We start from the raw sequence: 18,002 nt of genomic DNA, 5'->3' as shown, positions 1-18,002 counted from the left end.
TACCTCCAAGGGATATTTGTCCTTAAAATATTATTTAGAGGTGTTCGGAGCAAAAAATAAAAGGCTGGAGGAATTCAACGGAACGGGCAGCATCTCTGGAGAAAAAGAGAATGGGCAGAGGGCATTTTGGATTGGACGTTTCCTCCAGACTGATGGAGCAGGGGGGGAGAATGCTGGAAGTCAAGTCAAGTTAATTTTATTTGTATAGCACATTTAAAAACAACCCACCTTGACCAAAGTGCTGTACATCAGTTCAGGTACTAAGAACGAACATACAATCGCACACAAACATAACAGCACATACATAAACAGTTCACAGCACCCCCTCAGAGGGCCTCAAACGCTAGGGAGTAGAAATAGGTTTTGAGCCTGGACATAAAGGAGTCGATGGAGGGGGCAGTTCTGATGGGGAGAGGGATGCTGTTCCACAGTCTAGGAGCTGCAACCGCAGAAGCGCGGTCACCCCTGAGCTTAAGCCTAGACCGCGGGATAGTCAGTAGCCCCAAGTTGGTCGACCTGAGGGACCTAGAAATAGAGTGGTGGGTTAGGAGATTTTTGATATGGGGGGGGGGGGGTGGGCAAGCCCATTTGGGGTTTTGTATGTGAATAGGAGCTTGAAGTTGATTCTGTACTGTACTGAGAGCCAGTGGAGAGAGGCCAGAATCGGGGTGATGTGGTCCCTTTTTCGGGTACCCATCCGTGGAAAGAAGAGAGGGGAAAAGCCAGGTGGTGCATATAGGTGAGATTGGCAGATGGGTGGAGTAAGTGGCAAAGGCTAGAGGTGAAAAGGAGACAAAATGGGTTTCAGATAAGCAGAGGAGGAGTGAAATGTAAAGCCAGAGGGAGGGATATGGGTGGAAGGGGAAAGAGGGGAAAATAAAAAGGAAATACGGGACTCGGGAATGGAAGATGAGTGCACGGGGGAGGGGACAGGAGCAGTGTGACTAGGATGGTGGGAGAAAAGTGTGTACATACCAGGGTGGGGGAGGGTGTGGAGAGCAGGGGAAAGAAAAGTGGGCGGGAGGGGGGGTATTACTTGCAAATGGAGAATTTAATTGGTTTAATGGGGGATTATTCTGCAGCGATAGGTTATGATAGACTGGATGGGCATCCTTCTCTCACAGGGTAAACAATTGGTGCATCAGAACCGTGTGACTTCTTGAAATCCACTCATCGTTCTCCAAGCAAGTTGTATAAACGTCAGTTTAACACATAATCTCCTGCGTTACCAAGGGGGGGGAAGTTTCATGAATGAACTCGGTCTTGTGATTTTCCATGACGTCACCCACCCTTGACAAAAATGAACAAAATCCACTGTTTCTTTCACATTTCTGTTTATTTCATTATTTGTTCCCTGATATAAATTCTGTAAGAGCAATTTTTTACTCTGTATCTTAATATTTTTGGTGGTGTTTTGTCGATTCCGTAAGGCTGATTTTCCACTGCTGTCCATTCCCAGAGATGGAGTTTTGCTGAGCATTTGTGTCTGACCGTCAATTGTCCACCAGACTGGGAGGCTTGCCATGCTTCCTCTGAGGGCAGTAGAGAATCAATCATAACGTGGAATCACCAACAGATCTCCACCCCTATATATTATATAGTAAACCAGATATAGATTTTTTACAAAGATAGAGTAACTCAAATGCTGGAGTAACTCAACAGGTCAGGCAGCATCTCTGGAGAAAATGGATAGATGACGTTTCGGGTCGGGACCTTCTTCAGTGATTATAGGGGGGGGGGGGGGATAGGGTAGGGGGAACTGGAAGCATGAAAAGATCAGGATACATTTATTATATTAGATTATTATATTAGATTATTAATAACAGTCTGTCTGTGTCTTGGTCACCATTACTGACAGCTGCTTATTGCAGATTTATTTAATTGTGTGAATTTAAACTTCCAACCTCCTGTAGAGAGATTGAAAATCCACAACTCACGTCTCTGGTACAAGACTGGTAACCTAACTGTTATGTGACTGCACTCAACCTGAATATAGATGGCAGGGGTTATCGTAAAGGTGAGCCATCTCTCATGAATGTGATGAGATGGAGATACATACAGGTCCTTCACTCCACTCACTGGGGGCAGATACTGAATGGGGCATAAAACTCACTTCTGCTTAAATCCCACCGCTTTCTCATTTTGCAAGAAAGGAAGAAATAATTCAGGTTCATAAGACATAGGAGCAGAATTTGTACAGCACAGCGCCAGAGACCCGGGTTTGATCCTGACTGCGGGTGCTGTCTGTACAGAGTTTGTACGTTCCTCCCTGTGACCGTGCGGGCATTCTCTGGGTGCTCCGGTTTCCGCCCATATTCCAAAGACGTGCAGGTTTGTAGGTTAATTGGTTTTGGTAAAAACGTCCCTAGTGAGTAGGGCAGTGTTAGTGTACAGGGTGATCGCTGTTCGGCGCGGTGTAAGCCAGCATCTGCAGTTCCTTCCCGCACAAAATGTTTAGATATATAAAATCCCTTCATTAACCTGGGACTGCACCCATTCCAAATGATCTGCATGCTTCGAACTTTGGCCAATCCCAATTTTTCTCACCTCATGGTTTGGTGGCCGTGCCTTTCATCTCCAAGGCCCTGACATATGGTATTCCTTCCTGCAAGCTCCATCACTCATGTGCTTTAAGGCACTGTCTTAGCTCTGGGTCCCCTGCCATGGGGGATAAGTGTTGATTGCAGTAACACAGGGAAAGCCGACCTGCAGATGCTGGTTTACAATGGACACAAAGTGCTGGAGTAACCCAACGGGTCAGGCAGGATCTCTGGTGAACATGGATAGGTAACATTTCGGGTTGGGACCCTTCTTCAGACTGATTGTAGGACCTGGGTTTTAATTCTGACCTTCAGTGCTATTTGTGGGAAATGTGAATGTTCTCCCTGAGACCGTTTGGCTTTCCTCTGGGGAACCTGCTTCCTCCCATATGCCAAACATGCGCGGGTTGGCAGAGTAATTGGCTACTGTGAATTGCCCGTACTTGGCCTCCAGTCGTCAATGTCCTTTAGTGCCTCGTCCTCCTCCTCCATCTAAGGTATTTGGATGGTGCAAATCATTTTGAGCATGTCTGGAATGGCTCTTGCCTTAAGCCACAGGTTAAAGGGGTTCAGGAGTAGGGCACCATCATGTTCCATCAGTCGCTTTAGCGCCTTCTTTCTGACACCCTCCCATCCTGGAGTCCCGTCCTCATGTGTGTATGTGAGTGGTCAAATCTGGGAGGAGCCGATGGAGAAAAAAAGATAAAGTGCTGGAGGAACTTAGCTGTTCAGCGGCACGGTGGCGCAGCGGTAGAGTTGCTGCCTTACAGCGAATGCAGCGCCGGAGATTCAGGTTCGATCCTGACTACGGGCGCCGTCTGTACGGAGTTTGTACGTTCTCCCCGTGACCTGCGTGGGTTTTCTCAGAGATCTTCGGTTTCCTCCCACACTCCAAAGACGTACAGGTTTGTAGGTTGATTGGCTGGGCAAATGTAAAAATTGTCCCCAGTATGTGTAGGATAGTGTTAATGTGCGGGGATCGCTGGGCGGCGCGGACCCGGTGGGCCGTAGGGCCTGTTTCTGCGCTGTATCTCTAAATCTAAATCTAAAATCTGCTGAGGGAAATGGACAAGTGACATTTCGGGTCAGGACCCTGATGGGAGAGTGGGGAGAACAGATTACAAGGAACACCTGTTGGGAATGGGATTGCCTTGTGAGTCAATGGGCTGGACTGGTCCATCAATGCCTAAATTAATTCCCGGTTTCACGGATAAATGAAATAGTTTTACATTGCCCTGTCCTCTCTCATGGAAAGCATGTGTTGCCATGAAGACAGACATTTAGAATCTTAGGCCCTCAAATAATCCGAACTAGGCATCTGAAGTCCCCCATTGCAGGGGATAGCTGTCAAAGAAAGTCTTCCCTGTTCAGTAGGGAACTGCTGATGCTGGTTTACACTGAGGATAGACACAAAATGCTGGGGTAACTCAGTGGGTCAGGCAGCATCTCTGGAGAAAAGGAATAGGTGACGCTTCGGGACAGGACCCTTCTTCAGACTGTGTCAGGGGAGAGGGAAATTAGAGGTATGAAAAGGTACAAAACAAATCAGAGCCGGCACCAATGACTCAGTAGAAGTGGAGCCCACAATGGTCCATTGTTGGCTGTGGACAAGGTGATAATGAAGGGCTATGAACAGGGAAACTAGCAAGACAACTAGGGTGGGGGAGGGACGGTGAGAGAGAGAATACAATGGTAATTACCCATTTGACTTAGTTGATAAGCACATCTGCTCCCAGCACCTACATTGCAGATGGCTAATCTTCATAGCCTCAGTTGTAGAGACTAATCAGGACTAATCATTGGTGCTGCAGTGATGAACTATGCTGTTCTTTGTTCTCACAAAGATCAATGTCATGGGAACTTCAGTAAACTCCAGCTCTCCCTCCTCTAAAATACCTTTTAGTTTGGTTTAGTTTAGAGTCATGGAGGTATAGAGTCCTACAGAGTGGAATCATGCCCTAAGGCTCAACTTGCCCAAGCCTACTGACATGTCCCATCCACACTGGTCCCACCTGCCTGTGTTTGGCCCGTAACCCTCTAAACCTACCCTATCCATGTACCTGTCTAAATTTTTCTTAAACGTTGCGATGGTACCTGCATCAACTACCTCCTCCAGCAGCTTGCTCCATACACCCACCACTCTTTGTTCAGTTTAGTTTTGAGGTGCAGCATGGAAACAGGCCCATCAGCCCACTGAGTCCATGCAGACCATCAGCCACCCATTCATACTAGTTCTATGTTATCCAACTTTCCCACTCCCAATGCACTAGGGGCAATTTACAGCGGCCAATTCACCTACAAACCCGCACGTCTTTTGGATGTGGGAGGAAACTGGAGCACCTGGAGAAAACCTACACGGTCACAGAGAGAACAAGCAAACAACACCCGTGGTCAGGATCCAACTGGGGTCTATGGCGCTGTGAGGCAGCAGCACTACCAGCTGCTCCACTCAAGCAACCGACCAACGCTTTTCACCAGCGCCACTTTTTCCAATATCTCCATTCCTCGTTACGTTAACAGCACTTTGTGAACAAAGACAAGCTCTGATTTTGATGCAGGCGAGAATGGACGATAGCTGAGTAATGTAGCTTGAGGTTCGAGCGTCTCTGGAGGTCTCTTCCAACGTATAAAGCGGATGGAAGTAGAAAGAGCGTCCAAATTTAAAGCTGCACTTCATTAGATTAGATCACAATCAGTCGAAGGAATACGGAGTGATTCAGCATTCCGGGATATTACACACGCAATTAAGTTATAAATAATTTAAAGCAAAGATATGACAGGGAACTGGCACCCAGGGGCGAAGTGTGCACTGCCAGTGACACAGTCTTTCCTGTCATGGTCTCCTCCGCTATGATCACAGGCGGGGACAGTGCACTCGTGGCAAAGCATGGCACTTCTTGGCAAACGGTCACTTCAGCTGTGGCTGAATCAGCGTGGACTCGTAGTTCTCAAAGTGGATCCCCTTGGTCTTGGTTATCCTCATCACCGCCCCGTTCATCTCTTCCTCTTGAAGTATCTGCAGCAGTCCCTGCACAATCAACGAAGGCCTGCAGATTGCACATAAAATCTGCTCATAATGCAAATACTTTCATTTCATTAGTTCATACGTTCGAGGGGCAGAATTAGGCCACTCGGCCGATCAAGCCTACTCCACCATTCCATCATGGCTGATCCATCTTTCCCTCTCGACCCCATTCTCCTGCCTTCTCCCCCATAACCCCTGACACCCGTACTAATCAAGAATCTGTCTATCTCTGCTTTAAAAATACCCATTGACTTGGCCTCCACAGCCGGTCGTGGCAATGAATTCCACAGATTCACCACCTTCTGACTAAAGAAATCTTTCTAAAGGTACGCCCTTTTATTCTGAGGCTATGGCCTAGATTCTCTCACTTGTGGAAACATCCTCTCCACGTCCACCCTATCCAGGCCTTTCATTATTCGGTAAGTCTCAATGAGGTTCCCCCTGATCCTTTTAAACTCCACCGAGTACAGGCCCAGTGCCGTCAAACGCTCATCATATGTTAACCCAATCATTCCTGAGATCATTCTCATAAACCCTCTCCAACAACAGCACATCCTCCTCAGATATTGGGCCCAGAACTGCTCAAAATACTCCAAATGTGGTCTGACCAGTGCCTTATAAAGCCTCGGCATTACATCCCTTTGCAATTACATAGGCCGTCATTGGGTATTTCTAAAGCAGAGATTGATTTTTGATCTTGACTTTAGGCTTTAGAGATACAGCACGGAAACAGACCCTGTAGCCCACTGTCAGTGATCCACAGTTCGCTAGCACTATCCTACACACTGGGGATCATTTTACCAAAGCCAATTCACCTACAAACCTGCACGTCTTTGGAGTGTGGGGAGAAACCTCAGCACCCGCAGAAAACCCACGCGGTCACAGGGAGAACGTACAAACTCTGTACAGTAGGCACCCGTAGTCAGGATGGACCCCCGGCCTCTGGCATTGTAAGGCAGCAACTTCAGCACTGTGCTCGTAAGGGTATCAAAGGTTCAGTGGAATAGACAGGAGAATGGAGTTGAGAGGGAAAGTTAGATCAGCCATGATTAAATGGTGGAGTAGACTCGATGGTTTCAATGGCCTAATTCTGCTCCTATGTCTTATGGTCCATTATAGACATTTAGCTCCGACGTAGCTACTTGGCCTCCAAGGATGAGAGGGGATCTTATCGAAACATAAGATTATTAAGGGGTTGGACACGTTAGAGGCAGGAAACATGTTCCCAATGTTGGGGGAGTCCAGAACCAGGTGCCACAGTTTAAGAATAAGGGGTAGGCCATTTAGAACGGAGATGAGGAAAAACCTTTTCAGTCAGAGAGTTGTGAATCTGTGGAATTCTCTACCACAGAAGGCAGTGGAGGCCAATTCTCTGAATGCATTCAAGAGAGAGCTAGATAGAGCTCTTAAGGATAGCGGAGTCAGGGGGTATGGGGAGAAGGCAGGAACGGGGTACTGATTGAGAATGATCAGCCATGATCACATTGAATAGTGGTGCTGGCTCGAAGGGCCAAATGGCCTCCTCCTGCACCTATTGTCTATTGTCAAAGTCTTCCCTGTCATTCAATATCACAGCTGATATATCTGCTATCTCTATTGCCTTGAAATTGGATCCTACCTTTATCTTAAATGTGTCTTTGCTTATCTTTAATCAGGGGTTATTTGAAAAATAATGTGAAAGTAGGATTCCTTCTTCTTTTTCTTTTCTTTAACTGGATGGCACACAAACAAAAGCTTTTCTTTCATACCTTGGTATACGTGACAATAGTAAATGAAACTGAACTAAAGCTTTATCTCAAGCCATTTCTGTTTCTGATGCAAAGGGGATTGGCCTGAAACATTAACTCTGTTTCTCTCTCCAGGGTTCCTGTTTGACCTGTCGTGATTTCCCAAAGCTTCTACTTCATCTCCTCTCAGGGACGGCTGTTTTTCCTGCATTACCTTCTCACAAAATGAGACGGGTAAGGTGGCACAGCGGTAGAGTTGCTGCCTTGCAGCGTTTACAGCGCCAGAGACCCGGGTTCCACCCTGACTACCGGCGCCGTCTGCACGGAATTTGTACGTTCTCCCTGTGACCGCGTGGGTTTTCTCCGAGATCTTCGGTTTCCTCCCACACTCCAAAGACGTACAGGTTTGTAGGTTAATTGGCTGGGTATAAATGTAAAATCATCCCTGTTGTGTGCAGGATAGTGTTAATGTGCGGGGATCGCTGGTCGGTGCGGACTTGGTGGGCCATTCAAAGGGCCTGTTTCCACGCTGTATCTCTAAACTAAACTCAACCAAAAATACATACTTACTCTAATATTCCGTAGTGGTCGATCAGCTTTTGGACGGTTTCCTTGAATATGTAATAGTTTCCCATTATTTCCTTGCTGTTGACGGAGTTCAGAAGGGGCGTGTTCACGAAGGCCGGACAAATGGTGTTTACACGGACTCCGTAGCCGGCCAGTTTTGATGCTGCCTAAAAGCAAAGTCAACCGAGGTTTACCATCCGCCACGCAGAGGGGACAAGCTGAGCACATACTCGCTCTCAAGCTGCCGCTTGGGTAGCTTACAACCCCGCGTATGAATACCGATTTCTCCAACTTCAATTAACCCCTGCATCCCCTCTCTGCTCATCCCTCCCCTCCCCCAGCCTAGTCGGCGTACTACTTTCACTGTCATCCTGTTGAGTTCCTCTGTCTGGATACCTGTTATCATCTACCCCACAGCAAACAATGGCCGATCGTGTGCCCCACATTTCCTTCATTATCGCTGCTGTTGACATATCTTCCATTCATTTCTCCTAAGTACTGTCTCTATCTCTTGTTTCCCTCTCCCCTGACTCCCAGTCGGAAGACGACCCGAAACGTCACCTGTTGCTTTTCTCCAGAGATGCTGCCTGTCCCGCTGAGTTACTCCAGCATTTTTGTGTCTATCTTCGGTTTAAACCAGCATCTGCAGTTCCTCCCTACACAAACTATTTGTGGTGAGTAATGAATAATGTCTAGGAACCGCTCGAAGCTCTATCAGAATTGGGCGGCACGGTGGCGCAGCGGTAGAGTTGCTGCCTTACAGCGAATGCAGCGCCGGAGTCCTGGGTTCGATCCTGACTGCGGGAGCTGTCTGCACGGAGTTTGTACGTCCTCCTCGTGACCTGCGTGAGTTTACTCCGAGATCTTCGGTTTCCTCCCACTCTCCAAAGACGTACAGGTATGTAGTTTATTTGGCTTGGTAAATGTAAAAATTGTCCCTAGTGGGTGTAGGATAGTGTTAATGTGCGGGGATCGCTGGTCGGCGCGGACATGGTGGGCCGAAAGGGCCTGTTTCTAGGCTGTATCTCTAAACTAAACTAATTCTGCCGACAGTTGTGTACATCTTCAGAATTTGTGATGCACCATTCAACTGGGAAATGCAGTCCACATAATAACTATGCAAATAATATTTTAATCTGAGTGTATGAAAATGTATCCTGGTAAACCTCTCCAAAGTCAATAGACAATAGACAATAGGTGCAGGAGTAGGCCATTCGGCCCTTCGAGCCAGCACCGCCATTCAATGTGATCATGGCTGATCATTCTCAATCAGTACCCCGTTCCTGCCTTCTCCCCATACCCCCTGACTCTGCTATCCTTAAGAGCTCTAACTAGCTCTCTCTTGAATGCATTCAGAGAATTGGCCTCCACTGCCTTCTGAGGCAGAGAATTCCACAGATTCACAACTCTCTGGCTGAAAAAGTTTTTCCTCATCTCCGTTCTAAATGGCCTACCCCTTATTCGTAAACTGTGGCCCCTTGTTCTGGACTCCCCCAACATTGGGAACATGTTTCCTGCCTCTAACGTGTCTAACCCCTTAATAATCTTGTATGTTTCGATAAGATCTCCTCTCATCCTTCTAAGAAGTCAACCCATCCAAGAAGTCAATCCATTCTTCCTGTAAAGAGACAATATTCCAAATGCAGCCTAACCAAATTCTATAAAGGTCATAAGGTATAAGGAATAGGAGTAGAATTAGGCCATTCGGCCCATCAAGTCTACTCCACCATTCAATCATGGCTGATCTCTCCCTCCTAACCTCATTCTCCTGCCTTCTCCCTGTAACCTCTGACACCCTTACTAATCAACAATCAATAAAGCTGCAAATCATTTTGTTTGGGGAATGTGTCCTTTTCAAGGTTGAAACCAAAAGTCTCTGTTGCAGAGAGTGTGTTGGAATAATTCTCTATAATTAAATCTAACTTGATTTCTCTTTCACCCAGTCCCACAAGGTCTTGGACCTGAAACATTAACTCTGCTTCTCTTTCCATAGATGCTGCCCGACATGCTGAGTGTTTCCACCATGTTCTTTATTTCTTTAAGTCGATTTAAATTCAATTAGAACTTCTGTGTGACTGAAATATGGTTAGTAAGGGACATGAGCAAAATCGGTGGCCCCAATTTATCCTGTTTTTTGCTTGCTTCCATTCCCCCCCCCCCCCCCTACCCCATTTCCCCACAATCAGTCTGAAAGGTCTCGACCTAAAACCACCTATTCTTTTTCTCCAGAGATGCTGTCTGACCGCCTGAGTCACTCTAGCTTTTTGTGTCTACCGTCAACAAAAGAAAATACTGGTTCTCCTGGTTCTGGAATGCAACAATGTACACAGACTGAGAACAATCGAGGAAAGCTCGAAAATGCTGGAGTAACTCAAAGGGTCAGGCAGCATCTCTGAGGGGAATGGATAGGTGACGTTTTTGAGTTGGGACCCTTTTCAGACTGATTGTGGGAAGGTGGGGTAGGGGGAGGGGGCGAGGTAAGGTGGGGGGAGGCGGACTGGAGGCAATCAAAAATCAGGATAAATTGGGGCTGCAACAGATGACCTCAGGTAAGGTGGTTCCCTTATAGGCAAATTGTTGGCTAGATATGACGTGATCCCAAGAGGGATACATCGCTGTGAACTGTGGAACTGGTTAACCGACACTTAGTAGTGGAAGGGACGGAAAGAGGGAGAGGGAAGGGGAGTGTTTGTAGAAGTTAACTAAAATTGGAGAATGCAACGATCATACCGCGAGGTGGTAAGCTTCCCAAGAAAAATATGGGTTGCTGTTCCTCAAATGACAATGGAGGAGGCCCAGGACAGAATGGTCGGTATGGGAATGGGAAGGGGAAGGGGAGTTCAAATGGTTAGCATCCGGGAGATCCAGTAGGCTTTGGGGGACTGAGCATAAGTGTTCAGCGAAACAATCGCCGAGTCTACGCCTTGTCTCGCCAATGTACAGGAGCCCACATCAGGATCAGTGGATGCAGGAGATCCGGTTTAGAGACGGTGCGTGTGAATACGGTCCAATCCTCCCTTTCTCCAATAAACGTCGGATAACCAGTTCCACGGTTCACGACTACAGTATATATCCCTCTTGGGATCACACTGTCCCTAGACACCAGCCAGCCTACCAGGGAACCTCCTTGTCTGAGCTCATATGTTGCCAGCTGTGATTTGTCCTGTTTTTCTCTTGCATCCAGTTTCTCCAGAGATGCTGCCTGACCTGCTGAGTTACTCCAGCATTTTGTGTCTATCTTTGGTATAAGCCAGAATCCGCAGTTCCTTTTTATTACATTTATACCGGGAAATATTGAGCTAGGTTGAACACGTCAACACCCTGTACATTTGCAATTTTGAGAGGCATGGTAACTTCAAGTAGACACAAGGAACTGCGGCTACTGGCTTACAAAATGGACACAGTGCTGGAGTAACTGCGTGGGTTAGGCAGCATCTCTGGAGAACATAGATAACTGACATTTTGGGTCAGGGCGAAGGACATCTCTATGCATGTTCCCTTCCCTGACTCTCAGTCTGAAGAAGGGTCTCGACCTGAAACGTCACCTATTCCTTTTCTCCAGAGATGCTGCCTGTTCCGCTGAGTTACTCCAGCTTTTTGCGTCATTCTACAGTGTAAACCAGAATCTGCAGTTCCTTCTTACACCTATGCATGTTCTCCATAGATGTTGCCTGACCTGCTGAGTTATTCCAGGACTTTGTGACTTTTTTTACAGTGTTTCCATTATGTGACCCGGTTACAAAGCCTAATCCAGGAGAGCGGGTGAAAATATTTCTCTGTGAAGTTCAGTTTAGAGATGCAGTGTAGAAACAGGTCCTTCAGCCCACCGAGTCCATGCCGACCATCCGTTCACACTAGTTCTACATGATCCCACTTTCGCATCCGCTCCCTGCACACTAAGGGCTGTTTACGGAGGCCAATCAACCTACAAACGTGCACGTCTTTGGGTTGTGGGAGGAAACCGGAGCACCCGGATGAAACCCACGCGGTCACAGGCAGAACTTGGGAACTCCACACAGACAGCCCCCCCAGGTCAGGATCGAACCCGGGTCTCTGGTGCTGTGAGGCAGCAGCTCTACCCGCTGTGTCACCGTGCCTCCCTTTTAATTTTAGTTTTGTTAATACTCTATGAGTGACATAACTAATCTGACATGTAGATTTAACACATATCAGCTGTTTTCAGGGGCATTGGCAGCAGCTCTATCACTGCACCACCCCTTGGTGCCTTGGGTAGGAAGGGTTTCTGCCTCAATGCTCAGTGCAAGGGTTCAATGAACATGCAGAACGGGACCCTGAATCATGAAGCAATGGGGACTGGTAGACACAGGGTCTACCCACTGGGCCAGCAGAAAGAATAAATCCTGCATCAATATACTGGGCTAAGCCTAACACTGCCACCCCCACCTCCTCTCCACACGCCACAGCAAACTCTCTACACAGATTACATGCCCTAAACACATTGTTAAAGGGTTGGCTCAATCTGCTACATTAAACATTAACGAGAGAATGCACCAGGGACGACCTGTGGTTGGAAACAATTACTCAGATGTACTCACTGCTAAGGCCCTGGTGAAGCCAACTACCCCGTGTTTCGTTGCAGTGTACACAGGTCCATGTGGTGCTGGGTATACACCTATAAGGATCAAACAAAACAGAGCAACACGGATTTATTAGCGTCTGTTCCACAGTGAAGACTCCCGTGTTGTTTAACGGGAGCAGAATCCAAAGCAGGCATCTCTGGAGAAAAGGAATAGGTGACGTTTCGGGTCGGTACCAGGGTTCCAAGGTTCCTGGTTCCGACCTGAAACGTCACCTATTCCTTCTCCCCAGAGATGCTGCCAGACCTGCTGAGTTACTTGAGCCATTTTGTGTCTATCTTCGGCATAAACCAGCATCTGCAGTTCCTTCCTGCACATAATCGAATACAATTTGGCGTCAAGCCGGAAAAAGGGTGTTGAGGTGGAACTGCCATGGATTTAAGGAGCTTCGCTAAAGGGGGATGCAGAGGCAGAGAGATTGAAAGAGAGTCGAGGCTGCTGAATGCACACCAAAGAAAATCCAGGATGGGCAGGAGGCCAGGACTGGAGGAGACAAGAGGCCCTGGAAGGGATTATGTGGAAGGAGAGGGGTGAGGGAGAAGAGATCTTTTTAACGACCAAAATATGGACTCAAAATGCTTGCACAACTCTTAACGCATGCACTTAAATACCCATCATCACCTACAAATTATTCTCACATCTGCTTCCACTTATAAACTGGAGCAGTTTCATGTCCAAACTATTAAATATTATGAGAGAATTATTGAGGATTTGGAACATAAAATAAGTAAAGAAAGGTTGCGAGTGGGGGAAACCAATGTATCCAGAAAGATGCAATGTACTTCTGAATAGCTGGAGAGGAGAGTAAAGAGATAACTTGACTGTGTGCATTGTATTAGGAGACTGGTCCTTTGCAAATTAAACAAAAGCTACTTTAGCTGATACTAATTTGCAATACATCAGACACGTGATTCTGATGCCAACAGACTGTACAACTCAATCTTTCAATAGACAATAAGTGCAGGAGGAGGCCATTCGGGCCTTCGAGCCAGCACCGCCATTCAATGTGATCATGGCTGATCATTCTCAATCAGTACCCCGTTCCTGCCTTCTCCCCATACCCTTTCAGCACATGTTACATCAGTGTTTTCCTCAGGTTGGAGTTACTTTCACACGGAGGTTCAAATACCAAAGGACATACAAGGTCAGGTGGGAAATAATTATACTGTATACAACCAAGCCATAACCAAGGCAAACACGTGTGGTCTTGAGTGAGTTCTGCACTCTGAGTGGTCCCATCCAGCATGGTGGCACAGCGGTAGAGTTGCTGCCTCACAGCGCCAGAGACCCAGTTTCGATCCTGATTATGGGTGCTAAGCAGTGATGGAAATGGTCAAAACACAATTACATTTACTGAGGAATGTGGATCGATGTATTGATGACACATTGTATAACTACTACCTGTTAACTACTGGCTGTTAACAAGTGCTAACAGTGGCAGTTAACAAATCGTTTTCGTCTGAGTTGAATAAAGTGATAAACGACTGGAATCTTTCTGTAGTACTCATCAAACCCGAGCTGGAAATTGAAAACTAGGGGAACGCCATCCCCCTGCGTACCCCCCCCATTTCCATCACTGGTGCTAACTGTACGGAGTTTGTACGTTCCCCCCTGTGCCCGCGTGGGTTTATTTTTCGGGCGTTCCTGTTCCCTCCCACATTCTAAAGGCGTACAGGTTTGTAGGTTAGATTTTTTTTTTAGATTTTTAGATTTAGAGATACAGTGCGGAAACAGGCCCTTCGGCCCACCGGGTCCGCGCCACCCAGCGATCCCCACACATTAACACTATCCTACACACACTAGGGACAATTTTTTTTACATTTGCCCAGCCAATTAACCTACATACCTGTACGTCTTTGGAGTGTGGGAGAAAACCGAAGATCTCGGAGAAAACCCACGCAGGTCACGGGGAGAACGTACAAACTCCATACAGACGGCGCCCGTAGTCAGGATCGAACCTGAGTCTCCGGCGCTGCATCCGCTGTAAAGCAGCAACTCTACCGCTGCGCCACCGTGCCGCCATAATTGGCTTCTATAAATTGTTCCTCATCTGTAGGATAGAGCTAGTGTATTAGTGGTCGCCAGTCGCCATGGACTGAACCCTTTTTCATACAGGGTTCTGACCCGTAATGCCATCTATTCCTTTTCTCCAGAAAAACTGTCTGACCCGCTGAGTTACTCCAGCACTTTGTGTCTATCTTCAGCACAGAAACAGGGCCTTCAGATCAACTCGTCCAGGCCGATCGTGCCCCATCTAAGCATGTCCCATTGGCCTGCGTTTGGCCCATGTCCCTCATAATTACTTCAGTGACAGGAACGGCATTCGGCCCATCGAGCCTACTCCACTACTCAATTCTGGCTGATCTATCTTTCCCTCTCAACCTCATTCTCGTGCCTTCCCCCCCATAACCATTGAAACCTCTAAACATTTCCTATCCAAGTACTTGTCCATAGTGGGCTGAAGAACCTGTTTCCTTGCTGCTTGACTCTGTTTCACTGATCAGTATAATTTAAAGATGCAGTGGGTCATCATCATGAGGGTGGCTAACACTGATTTTGCCTGTAGTGCTTGGTCACAAAGCATCTCACCTTCAGCTGCCTTGTCCCCATTAGTTGCACTGCCATTCACCAATTGGGCAAGTGTCCAAAGTCAATGCTACCCCAACCAGACTCAGCTTGACTGCAAGATCTGCACCCACGTCCTCAAGATCTTCAATGCTTTAATGAACTAATAGATCAAAACATTCAGAACAATTTCCAAGCGTTCGTAGAAGGGCCCTGACCCAAAACATTACCCATCCTTTATCTCCAGAGACACTGCCTGAGCTGCCGAGTTACTCCAGCACTTTGTGCCTATCGTTGGTGAAAGCCAGCATCTGCAGTTCTTTTCTACGTATTCCAAATATAGTGTTGCTCCTTTGATTGCAAAAGCGTCATGGAGCTTCCCAAAGACTTGCCAACCTGAGCTAAGGAATTTTCCGAGAGGAAATCACTGCCGGCCAAATGGAGTTGGTGATGTGCGGCTCTTTCACGCCAACCCAGCGCTTCTGCCGCTAGCGTGGCCCTTGGGCATGATGATCTGCAAGATCAAAAGCCAAGGGGAAGTGAGATTAGGAAACAGGCCTCGGGATTGCGTGGGATTGTGCAAAAGGAGCACAAATGCAGAGGAAGGGGAAATGATCCAAAAGCTGCTCTGGGAAAAGAAGAACTACATTCTAAGAATCACAGAGTGTCTCAAGCCTGGAAGAAAGCCACTTGGTCTGTTGTGCCCATACTGCCCCAGCTGTCCCATCTCTTGCTGCCTTTCCACATCCCTGCAATCCCTTCCCTTTCACCCACTTCCAAAAGCTCCTGGCTGAGGGCACGCATGAATCTCTACCAGCCTGGGGAGACTCCAACAACTTATCGTGAAATACTCTCCTCTCGACCGGCAATCTCTCTCCTGGGAAGAAACTACGCAGTGAAATGATTGGAAATATCATATCATATCATATATATACAGCCGGAAACAGGCCTTTTCGGCCCACCAAGTCCGTGCCGCCCAGCGATCCCCGTACATTAACACTATCCTACACCCACTAGGGACAATTTTTACATTTACCCAGCCAATTAACCTACATACCTGTACGTCTTTGGAGTGTGGGAGGAAACCGAAGATCTCGGAGAAAACCCACGCAGGTCACGGGGAGAACGTACAAACTCCTCACAGTGCAGCACCCGTAGTCAGGATCGAACCTGAGTCTCCGGCGCTGCATTCGCTGTAAAGCAGCAACTCTACCGCTGCGCTACCGTGCGGACGTTGCCAGAGCTGTTGAGGGAAATGGCCAACTTAAGCAGAAAGCACACAAGCCAGAAGCAGAAGTGGCTCCATGGGCCCCTCAAGGTTGTTCTGTCATTCACTATCATAGCTAATCATATATACTTTGTCAAGTTTCCTACCTGGACCTTTTATCTTGTTATTTATTAGCATCCAAACGTCTATCAATCTCAACCTTGAAGATACTCAATGATCCAGGCCTCCAAGTAAGAGAATGACAAAGATGCATAAGGTGTATAAAATCATGAGAGGAATAAATCGGCACAGAATTTCTTTGCCCACAGTAGGGGAATCTAGGACCAGAGGACATAGGTTCAAGGTGAAGGGGAAAGATTTAATAGGAATCTGAGGTATATCTTTTCACACAAAGCGTGGTGGGTGTATGGAACAAGCTGCCAGAGGTGGTAGTTGAGGCTGGGACTATCCCAATTTTTCAGAAACAGTTAGACAGGTTTAGGCAGGATAGGACAAGTTTGGAGGGATATGGACCAAACACAGGCAGGAGGGACTAGTGTAGTTGGGACATGTTGGCCGGTGTGGGCATGTTGGGCCGAATGGCCTGTTTCCACACTATGACTCTATGCACTCTATGCACAATTCTCTAAGAAAACAGATTGACTCATCTCCATCACGCCATTACAGCACGGCTGTGGAGTCTTTGGAGAGGATGCAGAAGTGGTTTACCAGAACGCTGCCTGGACAAGAGGGTATTCGTTATAAGGAGAGTTCGGGCAGACTTGGATTGTTTTCTCTGGAAAACCGGTTCGGAGGACACCTGATAAAAGTGTATAAAATTATGAGTGGCGTAAACCAACTGACCGGGAACACGAACTCAACAACCCTGATCACTCCCTCTTCTCCCCCTCTCCCATAGTCAAGAGGTACAGAAGTTTTAAAATGCATACCACTAAATTCGGGGACAGTTTCTTCCCAGCTGTTATCAGGCAACTGAATCATCCAATCACCAACTAGAGAGCAGTCCTGAGCTACTATTTGCCTAATTGGAGACCCTCGGACTATCTTAAATGTACTTCACTGGATTTTATCTTGCCCTAAACGTCATTCCCTTTATCCTGGGTCTGTACACAGTGGATGGCTTGATTGTAATCATGTGTAGTCTTTACGCTGACTGATTAGCACACAAAAGGTTTTTCATTGTACCTTTGCACATGGGACAATAAACTAACCTAAGCTAAACTAAACAAAGCTAACAAATATCTCCTCCGGCAGCTCATTTCATACACCCACTACCGTTGTGTAAAAAAGTTGGCCCTGAGATTCTTATTCTTTCCCCCTTCACCTTAAACCTATGCCCTCTGGTTCTCGATTCCCCTACTCGGGGGGGAAAGACGCTGTGCATTTACTCTATCTACGCCTCTCATGATCTTGTACATCTCTCAGGTCTCTGGACTGACCTGACCTATCTCCCCACAGTCAGGTTTCCTTGCAGTTCCATGATAAAGGAGTAATCACCATTACCTAACATATACTTGCCAACCAGAGAAAATAAAACTGAGGTGAGAAGAAACTTTTTCACCCAGAGTTGTGAATTTGTGGAATTCTCTGCCACAGAAGACAGTGGAGGCCAATTCACTGGATGAATTTAAAAGAGAGTTAGATAGAGCTCTAGGGGTTAGTGGAATCAAGGGATACGGGGAGAAGGCAGGCACGGGATACTGATTGTGGATGATCAGCCATGATCACAATGAATGGCGGTGCTCACTCAAA

The 18,002-nt window shown here is 47.1% G+C and overlaps 1 protein-coding gene across 2 annotated transcripts in view; it reads right to left on the bottom strand.

Annotated features, from left to right (window-relative positions):
• Positions 1-1,338: 1,338 nt before the first annotated feature.
• Positions 1,339-18,002, bottom strand: part of LOC144612518 (15-hydroxyprostaglandin dehydrogenase [NAD(+)]-like) — a 37,162-nt gene continuing 20,498 nt past the window's right edge. The window contains exons 5-7 of one of the 2 annotated variants that reach the window (XM_078432110.1): positions 12,416-12,492; positions 7,863-8,026; positions 1,339-5,587 (exon numbers count right to left, since the gene is read on the bottom strand). In XM_078432110.1, the coding sequence (XP_078288236.1) occupies positions 5,449-5,587; positions 7,863-8,026; positions 12,416-12,492 (380 nt within the window). In that variant the 3' untranslated portion in view covers positions 1,339-5,448. The remainder of the gene's footprint in view (positions 5,588-7,862; positions 8,027-12,415; positions 12,493-18,002) is intronic. The other variant, XM_078432112.1, reaches the window with a different exon arrangement.

This window comes from Rhinoraja longicauda, chromosome 3 (genome assembly GCF_053455715.1).
Source record: "Rhinoraja longicauda isolate Sanriku21f chromosome 3, sRhiLon1.1, whole genome shotgun sequence".
NCBI classification, from domain to species: domain Eukaryota; kingdom Metazoa; phylum Chordata; class Chondrichthyes; order Rajiformes; family Arhynchobatidae; genus Rhinoraja; species Rhinoraja longicauda.
Note: the sequence above shows the minus strand (reverse complement) of the source record. Positions and strands in the feature narration are given on the sequence as shown.